Source organism: Crotalus tigris, unplaced genomic scaffold (genome assembly GCF_016545835.1).
Source record: "Crotalus tigris isolate CLP2741 ecotype Arizona unplaced genomic scaffold, ASM1654583v1 scf7180000018371.15429387391:27106975, whole genome shotgun sequence".
Taxonomy (NCBI): domain Eukaryota; kingdom Metazoa; phylum Chordata; class Lepidosauria; order Squamata; family Viperidae; genus Crotalus; species Crotalus tigris.
Window position 1 is genome coordinate 4936329 of NW_024096970.1, and position 19243 is coordinate 4955571.

Here is a 19243-nt window from a genome sequence, read left to right on the forward strand (position 1 = left end):
TCATCAGGACCATTTTGAGGCATAAGGAAAAGCAGATATTAAATGAAAATTTAAGCAAAATATGATTATGAACATGCTATTCTTCTTAAAGGAAGTTTTAGTTCAACCAACTATGCTTATACAACTAGCAAAGATGTTTAGCCATAAAGAATCATAGAATATTCCACAAATTACCTTGTTTTTTATTTCAGTTTTATAATCTGCCAGTTATCTTTGGAAAGATATTGTTTTGATTTACAGAATCTTTATTAACATTGCAAGGATGGAATTGCCATTATATACATGAAAAGCACATAATGCATTTAAGGAATATTTTAAAACTGTAGGTTTTTAAAATAAATGTTTAAAGTATTTAAAATAAACACTGAATTTTTAGAAACACTGATTCTTAAAGGCCATGTTTTCAGTGCTTCCACATTTATTTTAATTGCCATTCTGGGAGAGAAATATTAATCCTAAACAATAAAGGCCAGCTAAAAGATGAGAGATGGAAGGTTCAGATTATTTCTCTTCATAGATGTCCATAATTAACTACAATAGCATCAAAACAACAAAACATTAGATCATAAAATCTACTTGAGGCATGGAGTTTGCATCGTGATGCAGATTTTGTCAGCCCCATCTCTGGAATGTCAGATTCTTTCTGTTCTATGATCAATCAATCAGTAATATTTATAACCAATGACCAGCGAAGTTCATTGTACAATATTGGATGATGTGCTTTATAGTGCATTCAGCAACTCAGTTCCAAAGCTCTTCTCATCAATTATAGAAATAATGTAAGGGTGAACATCTCTTGCCTTTTGTTCTGATGGTAGCACACAATTTAGATGAATGGCAATAAATTTAAAAAGACATGAAGATGTATGGAGCAAATTAATTTAACTCCTCCCCCCCCCACGTTATCCATCCCTCTTTACATACATCAGACATCTACAATATTACTGGTTTTATTTATTTATAAGATTACTACTCAGATATTCACTGATAAACAGTAACACTGAATAGTCATGAAAATAACAGTAGCAATAGTTCCAGCTCTTTACATAATTAACAAGTAACTATTTTCTCTCCTCGCTTAAATAATCAGTTAATCTAAATGTCCTGCCTAATATGAAACATCTCTCAATGGCAGAAAATAGCTCTGTATAATCTTCAATTACTTTAATTCAATTTACATTTGCCACAATAATAACCTATGTTCTTTCTTAAAAAGTTATAAATTGAAGCAGATGATCCTAATATGATGCGTTACAGGTAGTCCTTGACTTATAATCATTTGTTTAGTGATTGTTTAAAGTTACAAAAGCACTGAAACAAGTGACTTAAAACCATTTTCCACACTCATGATTGTTGCAGCATCCCCATGGTCATGTTAAAAAATATGGATGCTTAGTAACTGGCATGTATTTATGACGGTCATATCCCAGGGTCATATGATCAACTTTTGCGACTTTCTGACAAGCAAAGTCAACGGGGAAGCCAGATTCACTTAATAACCATGTTACTAACTTAACTGAGGCAAGAATGGCCATAAAATGGGACAAAACGCATTTAACTATCTTGCTTAGCAATGAAAATGTTGGGCTCAACTGTGGTCGTAAGTCAAGGAGTACCTGTACACATTTTAAAAATTCATATACACAGGAATTTAATATATCATTGCTATCTAGGGAACAAACCACCTAGGCATTAAAAAGTAAATATATAGTAAACAGAACTTACGAATTGTTAAGTATCTGGAATTTTTCTCCTTTATGAAAACTTAAATCATCTTCTGTTCTTGCTTCGTAATCATATAGAGCTACAAAAAGAGTTACACCTATAGAAAGATAGTAAAAGTGAATGCAACTTTTGCAAATCACAGTGTTTTTTAAACAAATTATTTCATTTTTTTTTCATAATGGAAGATAAATTTGAACCTCTCATTTTACTTTTCATGCAGCATTTTGCATAGGAAGCCCAAAACATTTGGTTATATATGCACTACCTAAATTCTAATATTATCTTTTTCTAAACTGCTTTGTATGTATTATCTTTGATCAATGTTGTCCAGCAGGACTGGAGATTCTAATGTGGTTTGCAGGCACCAATGTGCCAGTGGATATTTTTTTTTTGGTGCTGGGTCAGGCTCTTCATTTATTTAGTGTATTAATCAAATTTATTACTACCATATCTGTGAGGCTCTTTGCCTCCCCCATTTGAATTAATAAATCGTATCTTGGCATGCTGCAAGTTAAACTGACAACTTCTAGCACTATATTTATTTCCAAGAACGCAACTTAATAATGAGCTCACAAGCATCATAAGCACACAACATCATTAGATGGCCATGGAACATAAACCTAAGAAACAAACACCATCTCTCTGTTGTGGATTTCTATAGAAATAGTATCATACACTATACAAAATAATAATATGGTTGGTTTGGCTTTGGCATTGTATGTTGCAGGAGCATACTGTGATTTGTAAATCATAGTTAATGGCTTAGTGTATTGGCCTGCTTATGTCACACCACAACTTAGTGTGCTGGGTTAATGCACACACTGATATTTTATTTAGGACCACTTATTAATTTTATGGCTGGTATCAGCAACAAACATAATGAATTTCAAATGTTATTATCTATATAGCCTTTCAGCTCTTATGCTGCTTCAGAAGTTATAGAAAATTAAATCTTAAATCTAGAAGAAAATATATATCTTAATTTTCAAAATTTGTGTGAGAATTGATTCCATAAGAATATTGGGCTTGGTATATTGAACATACATGATGAGAAAATAATATCTACTAAACCTACTAATAGAATAATTAACCAGTGGAACAACCTGCCTCCAGAAGTGGTGAATGTGGTAAAACACTGGAAGTTTTTAAGAAGAGACTGAACAGCCATTTGTCTGAAATGGTATAGGGTTTCCTGCCTGAGCAGGGGGTTGGACTAGATGACCTCCAAGGTCCTTTCCAACTTTATTATTATTATTATTATTAATAATAATAATAATAATAAACCTATATGACTGACTTTTGCCAGTAGAGAAGCAAACAATGATGTCGGAGCAAGAATAGTAAGTATGTGCATATCTGAATTCATGCGCTGGTGAACCCTGATAATATTTTCATCAAATACAGAAGTATGTCTGAGATAAAGGCAAAGGGATTTAAAGAAGAAATATACAGTTATTGAGGAACATAAACATGCTTTAGAAAGGGAATAGATGCAGTTTTTCTTGTTGTTGTTATTCACCTGTTCCTCCTCTTGTACGCAATGTACCAGTATGTGATGAAGAATTAACACCACCGAAGACCGTCAATCCTTGTCCTCCAGCTGTGGGAAAATTGTTGTAGTTTGGAATTGAAGTCACACCAAAACTTGGGTAATGCTGGGGGGTAGGATCTGTTCCATAGCGATAACCTGAACTCTGGTTTAAACTACCATCCCTCTCGTCGGTCAGTTTTGTTGCTTCTTTATCCTTACATTGCACACAGCCCATTATCTAAAATCCTGCAAAAATTAAAACAAAATATACAGTATGATGCTTATACATTTCAACTAAAGTATACAACACATGCATATTCAGGAGTGATAGAATTAGAGTCATTTTGGTGGGGAGGAATACCTAGGCATCCAATTGCTAAAATCAGGCTAACTTTTCTTGGGGTAGATTCTAAAAAAAAATTCTTGGACTACAGAGTTAGCGTTTGAACTTCAAATTGTAAATATGGAAGGATACCACATTTTTGTGGCGCTAAATATACCAACTCAGTTTATGCCAACTCCATTCTTGCTGCCTTGAGGGCAAAAGTGGATATTCTATCAGTATCAATTATGGCTTCGGATATTAATGTTATTAATAGCAACGGGTGGAAACTGATCAAGGAGAGAAGCAACCTAGAACTAAGGAGAAACTTCCTGACAGTGAGAACAATTAATCAGTGGAACAGCCTGCCTCCAGAAGCAGTAAATGCTCCAACGCTGGTAGTTTTTAAGAAGAGACTGGACAGCCATTTGGGGGTTGTACTAGACCTCCAAGGTCCCTTCCAACTTTACTACTACTACTACTACTACTACTACTACTACTACTACTACTACTACTATTTGACATGTCCAAAAGGCAGGGAATCATAGATTTCATATTCTGTACAACAAACTGGAAAACACTTTCACACCTGCAGACTTTCTATGTTCATGTTGTTGGCAATGGTATTATTTTTCTTTAGGAACTGTTAAATCTAAAAGATAGTGCCTATGTGGCATACAGTAATTTTATAGAGTGCGGAGCCCTGACTTCTTGACCCTTTGGCTGAACTCTGAAGATGGGTAGTTAGAATTTCTTCCCCTGCTCTTCTTCCTCACACAAGCTTTCCTCTTCACATTCCTGTTTGCTCATGATGGTCATGAACTCCTAACTAGTTTGGCCTTTTCCAAGAGCGCTGGATGAGACTGAGCTGTTGGCTGGGAAAGAAACTTTACCTAGTACCTATCTCTTGATGAGTGAGGCAGTGGCAGCCTTAATCCCTTCCCTTGTGACTTTGTGCTCAGAAAGCAAAACAAAACAAAACAAATGCACTCACACTGGCTCCTAGTTACTGTACAAATTAAGAGGGGAAACAGTGCAGCACGATCTCAGATTACAGGTCTTTTATGCTCCCCTGAGTTGGACACAATCTGGCGTGATGAGTCACCTTTCCACAAAATTCTGACAAAGTACCTACATTTAGCCATTTGGGGATATAATCCGTGGAATTTTTCCTTTGGGTTTCACACTATCTGCACGCAATACTTTATAGGTTTCTGAAAAGCTTCTGTAAGATGAAGTTTAGAAGGACATGGTTTATTGCAGGGAAAGATGAGAATATGACCAGAGATGTATTATTCACCGGCTGAGCCAACAAAAAATGAATTAATTTCCCAGTTATCAAAAGGCGGGGAAGGGGAGAAAGCAAAGAAAAAAGTAATTCTTCAAAAATTTATGACCTTAGAAAAGTTATGCCAATAATGAATATACCTAAAACTTCCAAGCCATAAAAGATGATGATGGAGAGGATGGTGATGATAGTAATAGTAGTAGTAATATTTCAAATAGATAAAAGCCTATCTGTACAAAACAGGTACTTAATTAATGGACTGCAACCAAATCTCTCTTTTTTGCTGACATGTATTTTCTGTGACAGAGATAGGGAGGAGTACATGGAAAGGTTTGATGGAGGAATCCCCCCCACCTTTTCTGTTTTTTTCAACTTGGCTCCAATATCTAGGCAATGCATTTTTAAAAGCGTGATTGGAGGATTACATAATTTGTGACGAAGGGTGTAACCTACATGTTTTGTTTTTCAAACCAAGACTTAGAAAAGTGATCCGTTTTTTTCTTGAAAACTCCATACATGATATCATTGAAAGCTTAGTTAAGAATTTGGAGGAAGTAACAAAGTATTACTGGATGGGATCCCAAATGACTCCAAGGCTCGTGTAGGTCATTTTAAATGCATCCTCTATTCAGCAGTAGCACAGAGCTCTAAACAGGCAGAGGACGAAAAACTTAACTCCTATAGTTTTCATATCAGAAACATCAGTAAATGGCAGGCATTTCAAGCTTTTAGCAAGCTAGTAACATATGGCTTAGCAGATGATGGTGATATCATTTCATAACATCTGAAAATCATTACAGCCTACAACTGGTGAATAAGATTTTGATGTATAGTACAGTAGTTCTAAAATATCACATCCCTTAATTATTTGGGCATGACTGGGTCATATGATTGTTTTAGCAAATGACATTGGTTTTTCAAAGTAAGTGTATAAAGAAGTTCAATTTGTTAGCTACTTCTCCAAAGCAAAACAAGGAAGGTGCTAATTAAAGCGCACAGAAATTATGAAACTGAGTGATATACTGAAATACAGTATTGTATGTATTTCCTCATAAATTCCAGGGCCTGTTTGCTTTATGAAATCAAGCAGTAATTTTGTAACCACGTGCCAATATGACTGCAGCTGCAGCATACAATTGCAGTCTTACAATATACTTTAATAGAAATAACTCCTAATGAGCATTCAGTAGAAGTGTGTGTGTGTTTGTGTGTGTGTGTGTGTGTGTGTGTTAAATCCTACGTGTATTACGTAAGGCAATAAGTTCTGTTCTACACTGTATAGAACTACCCTGCAAGTGACAGATTGCCTCCTTATGCAAGAATATATGGATATATTGATTGGAATGATGCAATAATATACAAAGGAGCAGATGGACAAAAATTAGGTATCAGCAACATTCCACCTCTTACAACGACATCCAGATTTCAAATGCTCTATTTGCCAATGTTGCAAAAAGCAAATTGTCATCATGTTTCAGAAACTTCAGCTGTTCGTATGTTTGATCATGAACACTCTAATGTTATAGTCAAGAATTAGAAGAAAAAGCTGCACAAAACATATTGTGTCTTCTTTGGAAATCCAGAAGTTTGGAGTTAAATAAGTTTCTACATAATTGAAACCCAGATAAATGTTTGTATAAACTCTTGCTCTCGGTTTCTTCCCACTCGCTGCTCATCAATTCTTCACGGCAAGGAAAAGACAAGCCAAACAAGTAGTGTTCAATTGAAGCAGGTGCTTTTTTTGCTCTGATTCAAGAAACAAGCTATAGTTATGGGCAGTTCAAATGGGATACCAATCCCTCCACAAAAAAATTATGCTCAAATAATTCTACCCACTTGAAGCTTGGAATAACAGCCTAGTCAAAAAATAGAGCCCAACAACACAGCCCATTCTGGGCTTACCCAACCCAGCAGTCTGCTGTCCTCCCATTGTTGTGATGAGAGATAAGTATGTTTTCTGAAAAAGCACTGTCCCCATGCATTCCTATAGCCAGGTGTCTGAGATTAGAGTGGCAGAGATTTCCTATCAAGAGCTGTGGCACGAAGGCTGTTGGTATAGCACAGTAGGTCTGCCTCGCAGTCTCAGAGCCAATTCATTCATATGCAGGGTACAAGTCCTAGCACTACTATCATCTCAAAAGAGTCAATCCAACTACTTCTTCTTTTCTGTAGGAAGATTGGTAGCAGCTAAGGTGAATGCCCCCTTCCTGAGAAGTGGAAGGGATCAGCCTCACCAAATTTACATTGCCTGGGAGGAAGTGGATTGACTTTGAGGACAGTAGGGGAAGTGATGCACTTGAATGAGGAGAAAAGAGGAACTGCTATTGGGAGTCCTGCTAATGCATAGTTGCAATTAGGGTAGCTGATCTCTTTATTTTTTTGTACACAAAGGTTATTATTGACCTTGTGGAAGACTTTGATATTCCCCTTACCGAAAAAAAATTGGCTACCACATGAAGATCTATTCTTTCCAGCAGCTAAAGCACAGATGGTCATGGAGACACAGAGCCCTGAAGCCAAAGGGGAGAAGGGGAACTGGCAACAGATCAACTGGAGCCTTGCAGGTCATCACCTTCCATTTTTCCTTTCTGCAACATAGAATGTTCCATTTTCAGTGGAAAACACCAGCATTTCCTGCCAGCTAACCTCAATCCAACTTTAGCCTGGCTTAGCAACAGGCTGACAGTGAGATGGAGGCATTGTTGGAAGAACTTGCCTGCAACAAAGAGTAAAAAGCCTATCACAGTGGCAGGGCAAGGAATGTGCATGAATGAATCTTCTGCTAAGATGTTGTGCTCTTGCAGGTTTGCATGCAGTGCCAGCTATGTAGGACAAGATAAACTTGCACAACCCAAATTACATATATATCAAAACTACAAAGTTAGAATAAAAGTACCATTGCCAAATTATCTTGGAATTCTTATTTGGAAATAATGTTTATTTAGAAACAATTATAAATCATTCAACTCAGATGACTTTGCATGACTTATAATAATAAAATAAAAATGAAATATCAAACAATGAAAACTCCATCAAAATAACTGCATATGCAACAAAATGTAGTAATACGTTCTATCAGATATTCATGAATTGGTAGCAAATTAAAAAAAATATACATATATAAACACAATATTAAAAGAGAAATTAAAATTTAATCAAATTCTGCTGTACTAAATAACTGGGAACTAATCTTAGCATAAAAAGGCATTCCCCTAATTTGGAAGCAATGTAAACTATAATTATCTGCATACGTTACACCTCTAAAAACAGGTGCTCAAAAATGTCACTTGCATATTTTGGAAGATAGTTTCATAATGGGACTGCTGTTGCTAGCTTCAAATCAAATAATAGGATCCAGAATTGTCTTAATATCCAGAGATAAATTTGTATCTCTGGAAAGACTGCAACAACTAAGTCCCTAAGACTGGAATAGAATAGAATAGAATAGAATAGAATAGAATAGAATAGAATAGAATAGAATTAGAACAGAATAGGAATAGAGACCTTGAAAGTCTTCTAGTCCAGCCCCCTGCTCCAGCAGGAGAACCTATACCATCTCAGACAAGTGACTGTCTAGCTAGCCTCTTCCCAGTATGTAGTAGCACCAAGACAATTAAAGAGTCAAAGCTGGCAAACCATAAAACAGGACCACTAATGTAAAACATGAACCACTTTTCTGGGGAATGGGGAGAACTATATGACAACCGGCTACGGGTTCTTCTTTCATTGCCTTGTAGCTCTGCCATGATGATTAGCTGGACAGTTCAGAATATTTAAAACTATCCACCCTTTCTTCTCTGAGACCTTTGGTGGCCTTGTACTAGGGATATCAAGGCCTGTGATTCTTTTTGAAAAATCAAGCTTCCTGTTAGGAAACCAAGTGGACCGTTGCACTTTATAATTGACCTACCACTTAAGGGCTGATGTGCTATTTATGGTGGATAAATGTCACTAAGAACAAGTCTCCAACTCTATGTAAACTGGCTTGATCTTTTATCTATTACTTTGCTTATAATAACTCCAATAATGCCTCTACTCAGATGTTGCCATTTCAGGCCACCTATGGTTACTACCTACATCTATTGCCATATGCTTCTCAGTCCCTCAAATTTTGCCTTCTCCCCTTTTCCAGGAATGCTGAGCTCTTGGCACCTTTTCATGGATCAACTGGATCACATCAGGTCTTGTGTAAACATTCTATTGACAATCAGCAGCAGGAACCATTTCCCTCTCCTCCTCCTCCATTGTCGCTGAAGATCACATCTGGCTTTGTATCAGATTTCTCCCTGTCAACCAACAGACTAAGAAACTAGATGTAAGCTGGTTGAGCCATTTGTCATACTTGCATAGATCAATACTATAGACATTACTCTGCAGTTTCCAGCCACATTAAAAGTTACACACAGATTCTCTTCTCCCTTGTGCATCTTTGAACCAATTTGTGTTATGGGGTGAGGGAAGAAGAATTGGCATGGAATGTATTTTAGAGTTTCACTGCAGAAAGACCAGACCATGATTCATTGGCAGAGTTACCCAGATATAGAAATGTCATGGGATGTTGCTGACAACATTCATGCTCTGTACTTTCTCTGACATACCTGCACAACCAAAATAACCTAACTGGTGACCCATTCTACCTTTGGCAATAATCTGCAGTTCTGACTCTAAGAGAGAAGTAAATTGTTTGGGGGATAGAAAAGAGACATCTGTACAACTAATAAGAGATGAAGATTATCCCATTCAAAAGGAAGAGTTTTGAAATGGGCGGTGCTCCTGATGAAGAAAATAGATAAGATGGAAATTAAGCTCTGCTTTGAGGAATCAACTGGAAGTGGAGATTGGGAGAAAATAGGAAATTATCTCTTATTTTAAGGTAAGATAGATAAGATAACCTTTATTGTCATTTTTATTCTGTGGGCACAATGGCACACATCAAAAATGAAATTTAGTTGCCTGCTCTCAAAGTGAAACACATACATGACACCCACCTAAACATACCATGAACAACATATGTATAGACCCACATCCCTACATATACGTAGAAAATAAATATTAAATATTGTCCATCTTGAATATATAATGGAAGGAGGAAGCTTTTCGCAAGGTTAATGCTGTATGGAATGAAACTCTGGCTGAATCTGGATGTTCTGCTTCGGATACCACGAAGCCTCCTCCCAGAAGGTAACAAATAGAATGTATATGTATTATTAAGATCCTTAGGCAGAATGAAGGAGTACAGACATTTGAAGGGGAAGGAGACTGTCAGCTCCAGTTGGCAAAGATATGGAAACTGACAGAGAGTACCCTTCAGTCTCTCACAGACTGAGGGAGGGGAAGATCCATCTGGACCTTTAAATAGGAAGGAAAAAAATAGGGAGGAAGACAGTATAAGAGTTGATAGTGTTGACGAAGAAACCAACCCTGTTCAGGCCAGCTGCCTAGTAAACTCAAGCCTAGGGAAAAAATGAGTAAGAGACAATTGATGCAACAAGATGAGAGGAAAATGTTTAGGATTTAATCTCTGGCTCTGTCATTCATTCATAATTCATGCATATCATGCTACGTTCTGCAATATGCAGACTGCCTGCGTGAGTATAACTAATTTTTTTCTGCAATAAAGCAATTTATCCAGGTGTTATCAAAATGACAAAAGTCTGCTAGATTGAATATGGGATTGATTTTCTGAAGAGATATTTATTGTTCTGCTCATGTTACCTCATAAATAGACAGCACTGAAAGCTGCAAACATGTTTACAAGAATCAGTAGGACAACAAAATGTTGCCCAATTTCCAGTTTGAATCATTCACCAGGTGACTGAACATTGTCAATCCTATTTCCTAGTTGAAAGCCTGAGTAAAAAGGCTCCACATATGAGATTTGCAATCCTCTCACTTTTCTTGATGGCCATTAGCAAGAATAAATAGATTCAAATCTACAGCTGAGTAAAAATTCCTTATTCCACCCACTACTGGCATTTTTCAAATGGCATCCAAAGGAATAAGTAGTTCAATGGAAATAGCAATGGGGATGTGTTTCTTTGTGTCACATGTAACAAGAAAGCTTTCAATAATTTTCTTCCTCCTTACAATATTAGTCCTCAATTTGCAACCACAGTTGGAGCCCAAAGCAAGCAAGGTGGTTGTTAAGTGAATCACACTACCAATTTTATGATTTTTTTTTGCTTCAGCTGTTAAATGAATCATCATGGTTAAGTGAATCACATGGTTTTTAAAGGAATCTGGCTTCCCCCACTGACTCTGCTTGTCAGAACCCTGGTGGGAAGATCACAAATGGTGATTAGGTAACTCTGGGATGCTGCAACTGTCATAAACACATGTTGATTGCCAAGTGTCCAAATTCTGATCATGTGACTGTAGTAATGCTGTGATGGTTGTTAAGTGCAAGGACTGGTTGTAAGTCATTTTTTTCAGCATCACTGATGACTAGCGTTGATGAAGTTACCTAGTTCGGGTATTGAAACATCTGCAAGAAAACAACCAACATCAGAGAGAACCAAGGATCCCAACATTGTAATTTTGGACAGTCACTAAACAAATGGTCGTAAGTCAAGGACTATTTGTATATCTTAAAAAACACATTGATATGACACAGCAGTGTTTTGATAAACCTTCCTGGGGGAAGAGGGAAGCAAGGGTGATCAGTAATGTCTCTATACTCCAGATAGATATGTGTTTTCCATGCCTCAAAAGTTACCATCAAATTATAATTATTTAGTTGACTCCCCATTAATAACATGGACAGTAATTTTATTAGTATATACAAAAAAATGAAATGCATTTTAACTGAACTTTAAATTAAAATGAAATGTAGTTCACCCACTTTGGGGAGAATACCTGCAACATGCCATTCAAAGGCCAAATGTAGATCTTGGCTCCAAAGCCACTTTTCAAAGTGATGTTATATAATGTTACTATGACAGGCACAAAAGAAGCAAAAAGCAAACTAGAGCCACATGTAATTCTGAAAAATCAAGTAGCCATCTAAAAGAAAAATAAAGATACCTTATTCATATATGCTCAATCATATTTGCATTTGTCTGAGCTGTTGAATCTACAAAATATATGCTGTTTATTAGCTGCTAGATCTAACAGTTCTTTGGATGACTGAAAATTTAGAATTTAAATTACTTTTAATGCTATCAGTAAAGATTTTGTAGGCACTTGGACAAGACTCTCACCATCTCTGGAAAAATGAAAGCAATGGCAATACTGGAATAGGAAGTGTTATTTTTTGTTTTTGCTTCACTGGTTTGAGGTTATTTAATCGCTGGTCTTGCTATGCCTTGCAACTGACTCTGTTCTCAATATATATTCATATTACTTTTTCCATCCGCATTTCTGAGAATGCAGAAAGGCATTCCAATCTTATGATTCTGGAAGTGAAAGTCAGGCTTGTTCTGCTTTCTATTCTTAGGGGTATCACACTTTAAAAAGAAGTCTTTTATGTAGGTCCAGTGGGAGGAAGCATCCAAAATTGTCAATATCTGGCAAGTCTAGACATGTATAAGTGCACATTCCATTCCATTTTGATACTACTTCCTTTTTTTCCAACAGGGAATTAAAACAGAAAAAGAAAAGAAATTCATAAATATATTTTGATCTCATAATTATTACTAATTTCATGCTACATTATATTTGCTGCATGGAATTTATAATTCTTAAGGAGATAGGAAAAGAATAATTTGCTCAAATATAGAGCATATGTTGGAACGACAAACAAGCATGGCTTGACAAAGAGAGGCACGCTTAGAAACGTGAGAATTATAGTTTCTTTAAACCAGTGGTTCTCAACCTTTTTAATGCTGCAACCCCCAACTGGTCGTAAGTCGAGGACTACTCAACCGGTCGTAAGTCGAGGACTACTCAACTGGTGCAGCACCGTTTGCAGAATGGGACTTTTGGCGGGCTCAGCAGGGCAGAGACAGCCTGGACAATTCCTATTGGCTTTTGAAAGCAAATAGAATTAGACTATATTCAAGAGAGTCTATTCTATTGGCTTTCAAAAGCCAATAGAATAAAAGGGAGTAGCACAGCTAAGGAAAAGGGGAAAAAAATGGCTGACTGCATTGTTTGGCGACCCCCGTGAAATGGTCATTCGACCCCAATGGGGTCCCGACCCACAGGTTGAGAACCACTGCTTTAAACCATAATTCTTTTCTTTAAAAGGAAAATAGTGTGTGATAAAAGCAAACAGTTGTCCAAATAAGAAAAAATCTCCATATGGTATGAAAACATATATTCTGAATTATTTCTCAGATCAAAAGTTGTGTATCAAAGTGTATTATTTACACTAAAATACATATATTTGGCGAAATTCATACTAAAATAAATGTGAATTTTTATATAAGCTTATAAACAGTGCAGACTGTAAATGAATGATAACAAAGATTTTATACTGCATATAGAAACTTAATATAGATTGAAAATCTATCCATACAAATATTAATTAATGCAATCTAGATTGTTGCTTTCTAGACTGCTTATCTGCAAATGTTGAAATTCACTAAGAAGGAATGAACATACAAATCATATACTGGATGCTGTTTTTCGAGGTAACTTTGGGATGTATGAATAGAATAGTGGTAACTGAAACTAATAGTATTAGAATAGAATCATAAACTTGATAGATTTGATGTGAGTACCCTACTGAACCTGTAAATTACGTGCAGCAGCTATATTTTAAAAAGCAGGTTAAGGGGAAGAACAAAAGCTAAATTCAATTTAAACTTAGATTTAATTACCTTTTAATGCATTAAATAAAATGTAAGATGATAACTCCCTTGTATTTATCTTTTTTGACATATTAAAAATGATATTTCTGTGGGGACTCTGGAGGTTGTAATAGTAATTTGGGGAAATATGTGTCGCTTTGGGCAATGCTGTGCATTCTGATCCAGCATATCCATTTTACGACACAAATAAAAATAAAAAAACCTTGTGCACTCTGTTACATAAATCAGTGAAATGTTAGAGCATACTGTAATATTTCTATTACCTGAAAAAGTAATTGCTGTAATATGCTAAGGAAACAAGCTTCATCAGAAACCCTCTCAATTATTTTAAAAAAAATGTTTAGGATTGTTCTGCATGCTGAGTCCAGAGCAGCATCCTCTTCTTATTTCTAAGATAATTTCTTGTGTTCATTATAATAATTTGTACCTGTTTGGCTTCTTAGTCCAAAGAAAAGTCTTGAAGGTATTAATAGAATGTAGCTAATTTTGTTCAGCTCACCTTGAATGAGTTCTGCTTCCACCCACTGCTCCTTTGTTTTTACGTTGCTCTTCCAACCACCTTCGGTTCCCTTTCTGCCTTTAAAATAAAAAATAAAAATGAAAGACAAATGACTATGCAGCAACCATTACTTAGTATTAAAGTTTTATCATATATTAAATACAATGATACCTGAATCTGAAAGATAATTCTCCGGTTTTTCTTCACCCAGAAGCTTAGTTGAGATGGGAATAAATACTTAGGCCACATCCTACCACTGGTTTCACAGTGCCAGTCAGTGGCAAGCCAGGAGGCACTACCCAAGAATAAATTAGGACTCGGAACTAAAAGCAAGACCAGAAATCCAAGACACTCTAAATATTGAACTATGTGTGATTTAGAGCATGGCTTAACTGGAAACAAATAAGCTTTTCACACCAGTTCTTTGGTCAGGGCAGCCATATTTCACTAGAGGTTATTGTTAGGTGACTTGCCTTCATGGATAGTGTGTTCCTAATAGCTCAGAAGCTAAGCTAAGCTCAGAGGCACTAGATCAGGGGTCTTCAAACTTGTAGACTTCAACTCCCAGAATTCCTCAGCCAGGCACCCTGGCTGAGGAATTCTGGGAATTGAAGTCCACAAGTCATAAAAGAGCCAAGTTTGAAGACTTCTGCACTAGATGGTAGACAAAGCATTTGACCATTTTGTGGTCTGTCTTATTTAGAACAAATGAACAATAGAGATGAATGCAAAACATTGAATGGTGAGTTATTGTATTAGGACATTGCCATTGTAATATTGAGCTTAGCTTCTATGACTACTTTTATCAACCCAATCTATTTTAAAAATACAAATGATGACAAATTATTGCTGGTAGGACAATTAATTTCCTGATTATTCAATGAAAAAAAAGCCACAAAAACATGGCACTACGTGAAGTATGCATCTTACTTGTTTCACTTCTTACTAGCCTCTCTTTTGTGTAAAGCTACAGTTCTGTCACCCCTATCACTTCATTGCATTAGTTCAGTCCTAGAATGGGTTCTATATTTACTGACAATGAATACAATGTTGTCTGAACAGCTCTGGCTGCGTTCCCTTTCTCTGGGAGAAAAACCAGGAACAAGCCTAGATGATTACTCCTTTGCATATAAATCTCAGGACTAATTGTATATTGTGAACTGGATTAACTTCAGACCCTAAAATCCTTACTTACAAAACTATCCTACATTATACATGTATTAAAAGCTAATTACTACTCCATAGTATAAAGAGTGACACACACAGAGAGACAAAAAGTACCTTGCAAAACCTCATCAAAGGCTATCTTTTTAGTTCTGGTGTTCTGTGAGCAATCTTTTAGTCTTGCACTGAGGTACTTCGTTTATTTAAATTTAGGATATATTCACCACCAGCTGAACCCTTCCACCCATGAAAATCAGTGTTTCATCTGGAAAGCAGTAGCAAAAACTGACTTCACTTGCTATGCTTGTTTAAGGAACAGTTACTGTGGTGGAATTGGCTGGGTGCCTGTGAATCAGAGGTCACCTGGCAAATCCACAAGAAAACACATTAGCACAAAGTGGTTGTTTGAGCAGGCGTGATTAAAAAAAACCTCTCCATTCGGCCTACCTCCATGGTCTTTAACAAAAGGCCACATGGCTGTTTTTTTTTATTTGTTGCAGTAGTTTCATTGCCAAATATTTCCATGAGTGGTAAGGACTCTTCCACTCCCCCGCCCTTTTTTTCATTAGGAATTCTTTTTCATTTGTTTTGTTCCAGTTTCAGACAAGGGGAAAAACAGGTTTAAATTGGTGGAATAGCATAGACAAGAATAATTGCTCAACAAAACTGCACCAAACCATGGACTGTTTTTATTTTTGCTTAAGTGAGGTACAAATTTATAAACTGAGGAATCTCCTAATTATATTTTATTTTTTCCCCTTAAATTTTTATTTAAATACATTTGAATTTGAATGAAATACCAATTTTATGATAGAGGAATATTAACTGTTGTGAATTCAGTAGCAAATTCACTTAAATAAGAACACTGCTTTGATTTGAAGCAGAAATATCGATAACTTCACTGTTCACTGTTGAAATGTATACTACTGTAATACTGTACGTTGTCTCAGAATTTCTGCCCATTTTGATGTATTAAATTTGGACTTTCAACTAATATTTCAAAAGATAATCATTTCTACTACTTTTCATGCTCTTGGGAAAGGACAGTAAAATGTTTTTTAAAAAGCATTTTCCTGATTTTTATATTTCATATTTTCTAATGCTCTAAAAAAAATCAAAATGAATCTTAGTGTGCACTATTGGAGATATATTTTTCCCTAAAGCAACCATCTTCTTCTGATACCTCTACTGTTTGTAGACAATGTACCATAATGGCTGAATGGACTGGAAATTTTTGTCACTAATATTCTTCCCCCAAAACAGTTAGATAACAATAGTACTGTGGAAGACTATAGTAAGGCAGCCTCCACAAGGGGGGAATTCTTTTATTAAGAGAAAAGAAAATAGCACAAAAACAATTTAATTTGTTTTCCAAATTCACCCAAATTTTTTCCTGGCAAGGGATGGAGAACATCAAGATGACCAAAAACTAGGTCAAACATTCCATCAAAAGTCAAAGTATTCTCAAGGCAGGTTGTTCCACTGATTGATTGTTTCAATTGTCAGAACTAAGGAGAAACTTCCTGACAGTTAGAACAATTAATCAGTGGGACAATCTGCCTCCAGAAGTTGTGAATGCTAACCAAGAACTAGGTAGATTACAAAAAAGCAAACGAACATCCAGATTCTTCTATTTTCACAGGGGTTCCATTCTTGCCACTATACTGCGAAGAACAAATATAATAACCTATATTGAAAAATGGAACTCAGTGAAAGAATGCAGGAAAACAATTGGATAGGAAGCAAAACATTAAATAGTGCAAAAAGAGTTTAAGCATTAGCCTGGCAAAAGTGAAGAGGCTGCCATAATATAGGCCAAATAAATGTCAAAGGGTCACTTCAAATAAGGGGATACATAATACTGTAAACTGAACTTAGATCCTTCAAGGCCACTGTTTAACCAAAAAAAAAAAAAAAAAAGCATAGAAATGTAAAGAAATGAGCATTTAAGTAATAAAAAAGTAATTTAATTTAAAGGAATGACTAACATAATACTGAGCTCCAAAGAGCTCCTTAAGAGTTAACCTCCATCTACCAACACTTATTTCTTTTTTATGCAGATATCTGTAATTTCTAGCTGTTGTTGCCAGCTTGTCCCTTCAGAGCACTCCAGATGTACTCTGATGTTTTGAAGATTTCCAAGTTATCTCTTAAAAATTCTTGAAGCTGTTCTCCAACCACTGATTATTTTCTTATTTGGGGATAATCAAACCACAAACAAAGGCTGAAACCTGGCTCTACTCAGCCTAGGAACAGGATACTGCCAGCCACAAAATCCCACTTTAAAAACAAAAAAAACAAACAGCTCCTAGTAATGAAAATGTTGTCCATCTTGCTACATGTAGAAAGCATGATCTTAGCAGGGACATATCCTGCAAGAGATGCTGCACACTAACTTTTCAGAGACTTTGTTTTATTCATATGCAAATGAACATGCAAATGTATTTATTTTAGTGTGCGGTTAATTGAATTGACTGGCAGCCATAGCTTTCTCTGAAACCCTGAAATTGGTAATGGTCATCCTAGGGGCAAATTTCACTGCTAACAATACTGTTGAGTTGATTTAGCACAGAAATCCTGCAGATAAAGTGACTTGCTCAATAATGAGATTAAAATTCTGGTGGTGACAGAAAGAAATGCAATTTCCAGGGGGTGTGCATGAGATAACAAGAAATCTGTTCATGCTTCTTAACATTTAAATAATGTTCCTATAATCAGGAAATGTATTATTGCTTTTTGTTTAATGGTTAATTTATTGATGACCAGTTTAATGAATTAAGATATTGTTTAAAAATTCCCCAGAAATAGTTCTTCTGCAGTGTAAGAGAGGAATCTGCTGATCACCATTTACGTTATATTTATAAAACATTAGTCTGCCCTAAAAACGTATCTGACTATAATGCTGACTGACTATATTCTATGGATAACAGTACTGTATTGTTTAAAGCATTGATATTAATAAAACAATTTGTTTCTATACTACCAGCTGCTACAAAGTACCAGTAAGTCAAACATTTGAACTACAGGCTTGGCAAGAACAAAAATATTTCAGCAAAAATTTAGTAATATCAACATCAGCAATATAGTAATATTTTATTTCGCTAAAACACTACAACAGAGCAATTTAATTGATCAAAAGCTTAGATATCATCCTTTTTACACTCAAGCAATTTTAAACTCTTTTGTTAATGTTCTTGTTTGCCTTCTACAAATTTGTCTGGGTAGCCAAACTTAAACTGTGCAAGAGTACAACATAATTTCCCTAGCACTCATATTCACACCCTACAAACTTCCAGTTTCTGAACTCATCCCTACAGCTATCTTATACACAAAATATTTGATGTATAACACTAAATTGTCAAATAACGGTATAGTATGCTGTCAAATCACAAAACTGGTATGCAATGATTTAAATTTAAGTCCTCATTATTTGCTTCCGGGGTCCTAAGGTTTTACAGTTCAGATGTTGCAACATTTTATTTTAAGTGAAATGCTAATAAACAGCAGAGACTACATCCATTAGAATATGATTTATAATCACTGACTTTACATTTTAGAAGGGAATTCTTCATAAATAGGACTAGGAGTTTTCAGGCCTCCACCATTCCCTCAGTTTACTCCCTCCCCAATTAAATTTAGCTGTTAGTAACAGCACTTCAAACCTCCAAAAACCAATTTAGATTAGAGTACAACTTCTATTGGCTCAACAGTCACTCTAGGATTTATATGGATGTCACCGAAGTATGAAATCATGAGAGGACAACACCCATTTTGGGACAGAATATCAGAGGTTTTCAAGAGATGAAATGCCTTAAACATCTGCAAGATAACGACATGATTCCTGGCTTTCCCTCTGCTATGCTGGAGAGAGAGAGAAAAAGAGAAGAGGACAACCCAGGGTGCAGACTATCAGGGTTCTCCCTCCTCAAATGGGATTGGACCCACCAGAAGTATGCACCCT

General features: G+C 36.0%; 1 protein-coding gene and 1 long non-coding RNA gene across 11 annotated transcripts in view; one reads left to right on the plus strand and one right to left on the minus strand.

Annotated features, from left to right (window-relative positions):
- LOC120311567 overlaps positions 1-9848 on the plus strand; it is a 55019-nt gene extending 45171 nt beyond the window's left edge. For both annotated transcript variants that reach the window (XR_005557657.1, XR_005557658.1), the window contains one exon: positions 8999-9848. This is a non-coding gene — a long non-coding RNA (uncharacterized LOC120311567). The remainder of the gene's footprint in view (positions 1-8998) is intronic.
- Positions 1-19243, minus strand: part of FYN (FYN proto-oncogene, Src family tyrosine kinase) — a 125583-nt gene that overhangs the window by 25189 nt on the left and 81151 nt on the right. For 6 of the 9 annotated variants that reach the window (XM_039351216.1, XM_039351211.1, XM_039351214.1 and 3 more), the window contains 3 exons: positions 14119-14196; positions 3245-3502; positions 1726-1822 (listed from right to left, as the gene is read on the minus strand). In XM_039351216.1, the coding sequence (XP_039207150.1) occupies positions 1726-1822; positions 3245-3491 (344 nt within the window). In that variant the 5' untranslated portion in view covers positions 3492-3502; positions 14119-14196. Of the gene's footprint in view, positions 1-1725; positions 1823-3244; positions 3503-14118; positions 14197-15399; positions 15532-19243 lie in introns of those variants that run through there. The other 3 variants (XM_039351217.1, XM_039351213.1, XM_039351218.1) reach the window with 2 other exon arrangements.